At 41.1% G+C, this 9,081-nt stretch overlaps 7 protein-coding genes and 1 pseudogene across 7 annotated transcripts; 4 read left to right on the top strand and 4 right to left on the bottom strand.

The window, feature by feature from the left end:
• The first annotated feature begins 575 nt into the window (after window positions 1–575).
• LOC26535724 (histone H4) lies at window positions 576–992 on the top strand. Its single transcript, XM_039377281.1, has one exon. The coding sequence runs from the start codon at window positions 636–638 to the stop codon at window positions 945–947; it is 312 nt and encodes a 103-aa protein (XP_039233215.1). The 5' UTR covers window positions 576–635; the 3' UTR covers window positions 948–992.
• Window positions 993–1,385: 393 nt separating this feature from the next.
• On the bottom strand, window positions 1,386–1,892 carry LOC6540554 (histone H2A). The gene has a single exon (XM_002087308.4). The coding sequence runs from the start codon at window positions 1,826–1,828 to the stop codon at window positions 1,454–1,456; it is 375 nt and encodes a 124-aa protein (XP_002087344.1). The 5' UTR covers window positions 1,829–1,892; the 3' UTR covers window positions 1,386–1,453.
• Window positions 1,893–2,012: 120 nt separating this feature from the next.
• LOC120322226 (histone H2B) lies at window positions 2,013–2,475 on the top strand. The gene has a single exon (XM_039377280.2). It carries the CDS (start codon window positions 2,055–2,057, stop codon window positions 2,424–2,426), a length of 372 nt encoding a protein of 123 aa, XP_039233214.1. The 5' UTR covers window positions 2,013–2,054; the 3' UTR covers window positions 2,427–2,475.
• Window positions 2,476–2,741: 266 nt separating this feature from the next.
• LOC26535476 (histone H1) lies at window positions 2,742–3,648 on the bottom strand. The gene has a single exon (XM_015189104.3). The coding sequence runs from the start codon at window positions 3,604–3,606 to the stop codon at window positions 2,830–2,832; it is 777 nt and encodes a 258-aa protein (XP_015044590.2). The 5' UTR covers window positions 3,607–3,648; the 3' UTR covers window positions 2,742–2,829.
• A 2,061-nt stretch (window positions 3,649–5,709) lies between these two features.
• Window positions 5,710–6,128, top strand: LOC6539220 (histone H4). The gene has a single exon (XM_002086084.4). The coding sequence runs from the start codon at window positions 5,776–5,778 to the stop codon at window positions 6,085–6,087; it is 312 nt and encodes a 103-aa protein (XP_002086120.1). The 5' UTR covers window positions 5,710–5,775; the 3' UTR covers window positions 6,088–6,128.
• A 417-nt stretch (window positions 6,129–6,545) lies between these two features.
• On the bottom strand, window positions 6,546–7,047 carry LOC6540447 (histone H2A). Its single transcript, XM_002087217.4, has one exon. It carries the CDS (start codon window positions 6,983–6,985, stop codon window positions 6,611–6,613), a length of 375 nt encoding a protein of 124 aa, XP_002087253.2. The 5' UTR covers window positions 6,986–7,047; the 3' UTR covers window positions 6,546–6,610.
• A 106-nt stretch (window positions 7,048–7,153) lies between these two features.
• LOC6540449 (histone H2B) lies at window positions 7,154–7,632 on the top strand. Its single transcript, XM_002087216.4, has one exon. The coding sequence runs from the start codon at window positions 7,212–7,214 to the stop codon at window positions 7,581–7,583; it is 372 nt and encodes a 123-aa protein (XP_002087252.2). The 5' UTR covers window positions 7,154–7,211; the 3' UTR covers window positions 7,584–7,632.
• A 267-nt stretch (window positions 7,633–7,899) lies between these two features.
• On the bottom strand, window positions 7,900–8,785 carry LOC120322227 (annotated as a pseudogene).
• Window positions 8,786–9,081: the final 296 nt, after the last annotated feature.

Here is a 9,081-nt window from a genome sequence, read left to right as displayed (position 1 = left end):
TGGCATGAATGGCACACAAGTTGGTATCTTCAAAGAGACCAACCAGATAGGCTTCGCTAGCTTCCTGCAGGGCCATAACAGCCGAGCTCTGGAATCGCAAGTCAGTCTTAAAGTCCTGAGCGATTTCACGCACCAGACGCTGGAAAGGCAGTTTGCGGATCAGAAGCTCTGTGCTCTTTTGGTAGCGACGGATCTCACGCAAGGCCACTGTTCCAGGGCGATAGCGGTGGGGCTTCTTTACACCTCCAGTCGCAGGGGCGCTCTTGCGAGCGGCCTTAGTAGCCAGTTGTTTGCGTGGCGCCTTTCCACCAGTCGATTTACGTGCAGTTTGCTTGGTACGAGCCATTTCCGATTTGAGTTTCACCACAGTTCACGTTCACTACTTCACGTTTCAAAACACAATAAACGATCAGAGCATTTGCTACCTACTTATATAGCAAGCGTGGATGGTGAGAAAGAGAAAGAGAAACAGAGGCCATCTCATTGACGAGCGAGGAACGAAACGAACATATCATTCGTACTCTCTCGGGTTTTTGGCGTTTTACGTATAAATAGAGGCACACAGAAAATGTTGAAATTAGTTCTTCAGTGACTTTCGGACTGTGTGTGTGCAGAATAGTATAAAACAGTGAATAATGACTGGTCGTGGTAAAGGAGGCAAGGGATTGGGAAAAGGTGGCGCCAAGCGTCATCGCAAAGTGCTTCGTGATAACATCCAAGGTATCACGAAGCCTGCTATCCGCCGTTTGGCTCGTCGTGGCGGTGTGAAGCGCATATCTGGACTCATATACGAGGAAACGCGTGGTGTTCTGAAGGTTTTCTTGGAGAACGTAATTCGTGATGCCGTCACCTACACCGAACACGCTAAGAGAAAGACTGTCACAGCCATGGATGTTGTGTACGCTCTGAAGAGGCAAGGCCGCACTCTCTACGGATTTGGCGGTTAAAAAAAAAGTCCTGTACTTTTATTAAGCAATCGGTCCTTTTCAGGACCACCACTAACTTTTTAAAAGGAGGTACATTTTCAAAAAATATTTCCTTTTATTGGTTGGGAACCCCAAGAATGAGGTAGTCCGCTATTGCATCAAACTAAATGTCGATCATTGATTGCTTCTTCAGGTAGTGTGTATATATTGATAGATTCATAACATGGCTTTGTACAGACTGTACTGAATTCAGACACCGTGTGTATATCAACGCATCGTGGAGTGCGAAAAATAAAAAAACTACTTTATATTTTATATAATAGAAAATTTGAAAAATCTTACTGCATATATAAATAAAATATGACAATTCCTAAAATAATTTTTTGTATAATTTATTCAATACAACATAATAGTAACGTAGTTAAAAAATTTTTCAAATCTTTGGTAACAATTTGGTCGTCCTGAAAAGGACGGTTTGATTGATGATTTTATGTAAAAGTAGGTTTTCAGCTTTTGAAACGTTTAGTTTAAGCCTTCTTCTCGGTCTTTTTGGGCAACAGAACAGCCTGAATATTCGGCAAGACTCCACCTTGGGCAATAGTGACGCCGGAGAGCAGCTTGTTTAACTCCTCGTCGTTGCGGATGGCCAGCTGTAAATGACGCGGAATAATTCTAGTCTTCTTGTTGTCACGAGCAGCATTGCCTGCCAACTCGAGAACTTCAGCGGCCAGATATTCCATTACGGCTGCCAGGTAAACTGGAGCGCCTGCACCAACACGCTCGGCGTAGTTGCCCTTCCGGAGCAGACGGTGAATACGGCCCACAGGAAATTGAAGACCGGCACGGTTGGAGCGGGACTTTGCCTTTCCCTTCACTTTGCCACCTTTTCCACGTCCAGACATTTTGCTTTGCGTTTATTTCACTTAGTTCACTTAACACACGGAACACGAATGCTGGCCGAACCCCGGCAGGGAAATATTTATACTTTTTCGTCTGCCAGCGCTTTCAGTTAGGGGTGGGTGACTTAGACGTGAAATGATTGTTCGTAAAAAAGTATAAAAATGAACGCGTTCGGAGCCACATTATTATAAGTGAATTGTGTTTGTGAAAATATAAGTAAAGTGAATAATGCCGCCGAAAACTAGTGGAAAGGCAGCCAAGAAGGCTGGCAAGGCTCAGAAGAATATCACCAAGACCGACAAGAAAAAGAAGCGCAAGAGGAAGGAGAGCTATGCCATCTACATTTACAAGGTTCTCAAGCAGGTCCATCCTGACACCGGCATTTCATCTAAGGCGATGAGCATCATGAACAGCTTTGTAAATGATATTTTCGAGCGCATTGCTGCCGAGGCGTCTCGTCTGGCTCACTACAACAAGCGCTCGACCATCACCAGTCGAGAAATCCAAACGGCTGTTCGCCTGCTTCTGCCGGGAGAGTTGGCCAAGCATGCTGTCAGTGAGGGAACCAAGGCTGTCACCAAGTACACCAGCTCCAAATAATTTGTTTCTACTAATGCTGCGGACATTAATCCAAAACGGCCCTTTTCAGGGCCACAATGTGTTTCACCAAGGAAATGTATTTTTCAATATATCGTCGATTTCAACTTATCCATTCCCACTATGGTGTTAAAATTGTTCAAATTTGTTTAGATATATACCAAAAAATCGGAAACGAAAACTCAATACGCTCAAAAAGCAACGTAATTCAATAACCAGACACGACACGATGGTTGCCAATAAAATTAATGGAGCATTTTAATTTTTAAATAGCATTTAAATGAAAGTTTTTTCTCTTGCAACGAATCGTTGTAGCCCTGAAAAGGGCTTGTTTAAACAAATTTCAGATGTTGAAATCTAAAATTTTGATTGCGAACATGTACTAACTACTGTACTTTTTCACAATTTACTTCTTGGCGGCCGTAGTCTTTGCTTTCGGCTTCTTGGCCGTAGCAGAAACCGCTGCTTTCTTCGCAGTCTTTTTGGGTTTTGCAGACGCCGCTGGCTTTGCCTTTGGGGCTTTAGCTGCTGTAGCCTTCGACTTCGCTGCGGTCGCGGTCGCTTTCGCCTTTGTTGCGGCGGGCTTCGACTTTACGATTCCAGTTTTCTTAGCATCCTTGGCTTTTGCCTTCTCGGTTTTCTTTTTCTCGGCAGTCTTTTTGGTGGCCACAGCCTTCTTAGCCTTGGGCTTTTTGTCAGCAGCCCCAGCGGCAGTTTTTTTGGAGGAAGCACCAGTCTTCTTGGATGCTACCTTCTTGCTTTCCACTTTTTTCTCAGCAGACAAAACCCTCGACTTCGCCTTCGGATCCTTATCCTTCTTGGCGGAGGCCGAAAGTTTAAATGATCCAGATGCACCCTTTCCCTTTGTTTGGATAAGCTTTCCATTGACCACGGCCGATTTTAAGTACTTCTTGATGAATGGAGCTAACTTTTGGGCGTCGCATTTATAAGTGGCAGTGATATATTTTTTTATTGCCAGAAGTGATGAGCCGCCACGTTCCTTTAAATTTTTAATCGAAGCGTCCACCATTTGCTGAGTTGGCGGATGTGACGGCGCCGCATTGGCTTTCTTTGCCTTTGTGCCGGCAGATCCAGATGCCTTTTTTTGGGCCACCTTTTTCTCAACTGTCGCGGATGGGGCAGCCACTGGAGAAGCGGACGTTGCAACTGCAGAATCAGACATTTTTCTTCACTAAGAACACTTTTTTTCTTCAGAAAATGGTCCGCGCGCTGTTTGCCAACCTCCCTCGCTCGGATGAGAATCGAGGAGGAGAGCACTTTGACAATACGACTGCCAGCAGTCATTTACTATGTTGATGTTTGCTTGAAGTGCAAACTTTTTTTTTAAATATTAAGTGTTTAAAATATTTATAAAAAGTAAGTTTTAATAGTTCTACATTCTTAAATAATTATTTTTTCACTATGAATTTTTCAAATGTTGATATATGGTTTTAGTGACTATTTAATGTTGATTGAACTTGAATATTCACATTTTTATCTAGAGCAATTTATAGAAAAACATGTTTTTAAATTAGAAATCATGAAAATAATTTAGAGATTCCCGAAGTTTATTACAACTTCAACTTTCGACCTTTAGGAAAACCTAAAAAAGGAGCGTCTATTATTGTTTGAGATACTTTATTACTTGATTTAAGTTGACAATGAACTACATAAAAAGTTTGCTCTACGGCATCATTCAGCAATAGTTTTTGATTCTAAAAAATACATATATTGTCAAAAACAATGGATTTTTAATATTTTCCTAACATAATAACGTGTTTGCTTTAGTAGATTAAAGTTTTCATGCATTTTTATAAATAATTTGTCTAAAATAAATCAATTTCCCTACCATATATCAGCCTTCATATAGTATGTCATACAATGTTTTTATTTAATAAAAAATATAAAGCAATCTTTTTTGTATTATCTCTTTCTTTTATATATTAGATATTGAATTTCCCTACGTAATTAACCAATTTCAAAACAAGTTTTTACAGATCTTTTATTTTTTACAGACGGTTGAAGGGGCAGTTCCACTGGCCCCGTACGACCTCTTCAATAATATTCCCAAATTGAGTTAAAACTAAGAAAAAATTTTAATAAACAATCTTTATATTATAGTTTTCTGTTACTTTCTAAATATTGGACTGACCGATATAATTACATTATTTCCAAACTGTCATTCGCAGAATTTTGATTTTTTATAGATGTTTGAAGGTAACGTGGTTCTTGCTCCGTATGACTATTTCAGTGTTCTAAAGGAAGTTAGCACTAATAAAAAATATAAAACAACTGTTTTTATATTAACCTTTTCTTTTATTTTATTAATGTTGGGCTAACAATTAAAATAACAATATTTCGATTCTTTCATTAGCAGAATTTCTATTTTTTAGAAATGTTTGAAGTTTCAGTGCCGTTTGCCCCTTATAAACATTTCAATAATATATTCAGCTGAACTTAACACAAAGACAAAATATAGAATATCAATTCTGTTATTATTTTCTATATATAATATTATATTCTAATATATATTCCTTTATAAATAGGCTGCAAAAGAAAAATTTAAATCTCATTGAATGTGGTTTGTGGTCCTGAAAAGGACCGATTGTAGAGTATGCTAGGGCTTTGGCTGCCAATTGAAGCCTTGCCAACTTAAGCACGCTCGCCGCGGATGCGTCGCGCTAATTGGATGTCCTTCGGCATTATGGTGACACGTTTGGCATGAATGGCACACAAGTTGGTATCTTCAAAGAGACCAACCAGATAGGCTTCGCTAGCTTCCTGCAGGGCCATAACAGCCGAGCTCTGGAATCGCAAGTCAGTCTTAAAGTCCTGAGCGATTTCACGCACCAGACGCTGGAAAGGCAGTTTGCGGATCAGAAGCTCTGTGCTCTTTTGGTAGCGACGGATCTCACGCAAGGCCACTGTTCCAGGGCGATAGCGGTGGGGCTTCTTTACACCTCCAGTCGCAGGGGCGCTCTTGCGAGCGGCCTTAGTAGCCAGTTGTTTGCGTGGCGCCTTTCCACCAGTCGATTTACGTGCAGTTTGCTTGGTACGAGCCATTTCCGATTTGAGTTTCACCACAGTTCACGTTCACTACTTCACGTTTCAAAACACAATAAACGATCAGAGCATTTGCTACCTACTTATATAGCAAGCGTGGATGGTGAGAAAGAGAAAGAGAAACAGAGGCCATCTCATTGACGAGCGAGGAACGAAACGAACATATCATTCGTACTCTCTCGGGTTTTTGGCGTTTTACGTATAAATAGAGGCACAAAGAAAATGTTGAAATTAGTTCTTCAGTGACTTTCGGACTGTGTGTGTGCAGAATAGTATAAAACAGTGAATAATGACTGGTCGTGGTAAAGGAGGCAAGGGATTGGGAAAAGGTGGCGCCAAGCGTCATCGCAAAGTGCTTCGTGATAACATCCAAGGTATCACGAAGCCTGCTATCCGCCGTTTGGCTCGTCGTGGCGGTGTGAAGCGCATATCTGGACTCATATACGAGGAAACGCGTGGTGTTCTGAAGGTTTTCTTGGAGAACGTAATTCGTGATGCCGTCACCTACACCGAACACGCTAAGAGAAAGACTGTTACAGCCATGGATGTTGTGTACGCTCTGAAGAGGCAAGGCCGCACTCTCTACGGATTTGGCGGTTAAAAAAAAGTCCTGTACTTTTATTAAGCAATCGGTCCTTTTCAGGACCACCACTAACTTTTTAAAAGGAGGTACATTTTCAAAAAATATGTCCTTTTATTGGTTGGGAACCCCAAGAATGAGGTAGTCCGCTATTGCATCGAACTAAATGTCGATCATTGATTGCTTCTTCAGGTAGACCAAATTGAGAGTATAGTGTGTATATATTGATAGATTCATAACATGGCTTTGTACAGACTGTACTGAATTCAGACACCGTGTGTATATCAACGCATCGTGGAGTGCGAAAAATAAAAAAACTACTTTATATTTTATATAATAGAAAATTTGAAAAATCTTACTGCATATATAAATAAAATATGACAATTCCTAAAATAATTTTTTGTATAATTTATTCAATACAACATAATAGTAACGTAGTTAAAAAAATTTTCAAATCTTTGGTAACAATTTGGTCGTCCTGAAAAGGACGGTTTGATTGATGATTTTATGTACAAGTAGGTTTTCAGCTTTTGAAACGTTTAGTTTAAGCCTTCTTCTCGGTCTTTTTGGGCAACAGAACAGCCTGAATATTCGGCAAGACTCCACCTTGGGCAATAGTGACGCCGGAGAGCAGCTTGTTTAACTCCTCGTCGTTGCGGATGGCCAGCTGTAAATGACGCGGAATAATTCTAGTCTTCTTGTTGTCACGAGCAGCATTGCCTGCCAACTCGAGAACTTCAGCGGCCAGATATTCCATTACGGCTGCTAGGTAAACTGGAGCGCCTGCACCAACACGCTCGGCGTAGTTGCCCTTCCGGAGCAGACGGTGAATACGGCCCACAGGGAATTGAAGACCGGCACGGTTGGAGCGGGACTTTGCCTTTCCCTTCACTTTGCCACCTTTTCCACGTCCAGACATTTTGCTTTGCGTTTATTTCACTTAGTTCACTTTACACACGGAACACGAATGCTGGCCGAACCCCGGCAGGGAAATATTTATACTTTTTCGTCTGCCAGCGCTTTCAGTTAGGGGTGGGTGACTTAGACCTGAAATGATTGTTCGTAAAAAAGTATAAAAATGAACGCGTTCAGAGCCACATTATGATAAGTGAATTGTGTTTGTGAAAATATAAGTAAAGTGAATAATGCCGCCGAAAACTAGTGGAAAGGCAGCCAAGAAGGCTGGCAAGGCTCAGAAGAATATCACCAAGACCGACAAGAAAAAGAAGCGCAAGAGGAAGGAGAGCTATGCCATCTACATTTACAAGGTTCTCAAGCAGGTCCATCCTGACACCGGCATTTCATCTAAGGCGATGAGCATCATGAACAGCTTTGTAAATGATATTTTCGAGCGCATTGCTGCCGAGGCGTCTCGTCTGGCTCACTACAACAAGCGCTCGACCATCACCAGTCGAGAAATCCAAACGGCTGTTCGCCTGCTTCTGCCGGGAGAGTTGGCCAAGCATGCTGTCAGTGAGGGAACCAAGGCTGTCACCAAGTACACCAGCTCCAAATAATTTGTTTCTACTAATGCTGCGGACATTAATCCAAAACGGCCCTTTTCAGGGCCACAATGTGTTTCACCAAGGAAATGTATTTTTCAATATATCGTCGATTTCAACTTATCCATTCCCACTATGGTGTTAAAATTGTTCAAATTTGTTTAGATATATACCAAAAAATCGGAAACGAAAACTCAATACGCTCAAAAAGCAACGTAATTCAATAACCAGACACGACACGATGGTTGCCAATAAAATTAATGGAGCATTTTTAATTTTTAAATAGCATTTAAATGAAAGTTTTTTCTCTTGCAACGAATCGTTGTAGCCCTGAAAAGGGCTTGTTTAAACAAATTTCAGATGTTGAAATCTAAAATTTTGATTGCGAACATGTACTAACTACTGTACTTTTTCACAATTTACTTCTTGGCGGCCGTAGTCTTTGCTTTCGGCTTCTTGGCCGTAGCAGAAACCGCTGCTTTCTTCGCAGTCTTTTTGGGTTTTGCAGACGCCGCTGGCTTTGCCTTTGGGGCTTTAGCTGCTGTAGCCTTCGACTTCGCTGCGGTCGCGGTCGCTTTCGCCTTTGTTGCGGCGGGCTTCGACTTTACGATTCCAGTTTTCTTAGCATCCTTGGCTTTTGCCTTCTCGGTTTTCTTTTTCTCGGCAGTCTTTTTGGTGGCCACAGCCTTCTTAGCCTTGGGCTTTTTGTCAGCAGCCCCAGCGGCAGTTTTTTGGAGGAAGCACCAGTCTTCTTGGATGCTACCTTCTTGCTTTCCACTTTTTTCTCAGCAGACAAAACCCTCGACTTCGCCTTCGGATCCTTATCCTTATCCTTCTTGGCGGAGGCCGAAAGTTTAAATGATCCAGATGCACCCTTTCCCTTTGTTTGGATAAGCTTTCCATTGACCACGGCCGATTTTAAGTACTTCTTGATGAATGGAGCTAACTTTTGGGCGTCGCATTTATAAGTGGCAGTGATATATTTTTTTATTGCCAGAAGTGATGAGCCGCCACGTTCCTTTAAATTTTTAATCGAAGCGTCCACCATTTGCTGAGTTGGCGGATGTGACGGCGCCGCATTGGCTTTCTTTGCCTTTGTTCCGGCAGATCCAGATGCCTTTTTTTGGGCCACCTTTTTCTCAACTGTCGCGGATGGGCAGCCACTGGAGAAGCGGACGTTGCAACTGCAGAATCAGACATTTTTCTTCACTAAGAACACTTTTTTGCTTGAAGTGCAAACTTTTTTTTTAAATATTAAGTGTTTAAAATATTTATTAAAAGTAAGTTTTAATAGTTCTACATTCTTAAATAATTATTTTTTCACTATGAATTTTTCAAATGTTGATATATGGTTTTAGTGACTTTTTAATGTTGATTGAACTTGAATATTCACATTTTTATCTAGAGCAATTTATAAAAAACATGTTTTTAAATTATAAATCATGAAAATAATTTAGAGATTCCCGAAGTTTATTACAACTTCAACTTTCGACCTTTAGGAAAACCTAAAAAA

This window comes from Drosophila yakuba, unplaced genomic scaffold (genome assembly GCF_016746365.2).
Source record: "Drosophila yakuba strain Tai18E2 unplaced genomic scaffold, Prin_Dyak_Tai18E2_2.1 Segkk15_quiver_pilon_scaf, whole genome shotgun sequence".
In the NCBI taxonomy this organism is placed as follows: domain Eukaryota; kingdom Metazoa; phylum Arthropoda; class Insecta; order Diptera; family Drosophilidae; genus Drosophila; species Drosophila yakuba.
The sequence above is the reverse complement of the archived record's forward strand: the minus strand, read 5'-3'. Positions and strand labels throughout refer to the sequence as shown.

Excerpts from the sequence above, each read along its gene's own strand:
- LOC26535724 (XM_039377281.1), top strand. The coding sequence starts at position 636 with ATGACTGGTCGTGGTAAAGGAGGCAAGGGATTGGGAAAAGGTGGCGCC.
- LOC6540554 (XM_002087308.4), bottom strand. The coding sequence starts at position 1,828 with ATGTCTGGACGTGGAAAAGGTGGCAAAGTGAAGGGAAAGGCAAAGTCC.
- LOC120322226 (XM_039377280.2), top strand. The coding sequence starts at position 2,055 with ATGCCGCCGAAAACTAGTGGAAAGGCAGCCAAGAAGGCTGGCAAGGCT.
- LOC26535476 (XM_015189104.3), bottom strand. The coding sequence starts at position 3,606 with ATGTCTGATTCTGCAGTTGCAACGTCCGCTTCTCCAGTGGCTGCCCCA.
- LOC6539220 (XM_002086084.4), top strand. The coding sequence starts at position 5,776 with ATGACTGGTCGTGGTAAAGGAGGCAAGGGATTGGGAAAAGGTGGCGCC.
- LOC6540447 (XM_002087217.4), bottom strand. The coding sequence starts at position 6,985 with ATGTCTGGACGTGGAAAAGGTGGCAAAGTGAAGGGAAAGGCAAAGTCC.
- LOC6540449 (XM_002087216.4), top strand. The coding sequence starts at position 7,212 with ATGCCGCCGAAAACTAGTGGAAAGGCAGCCAAGAAGGCTGGCAAGGCT.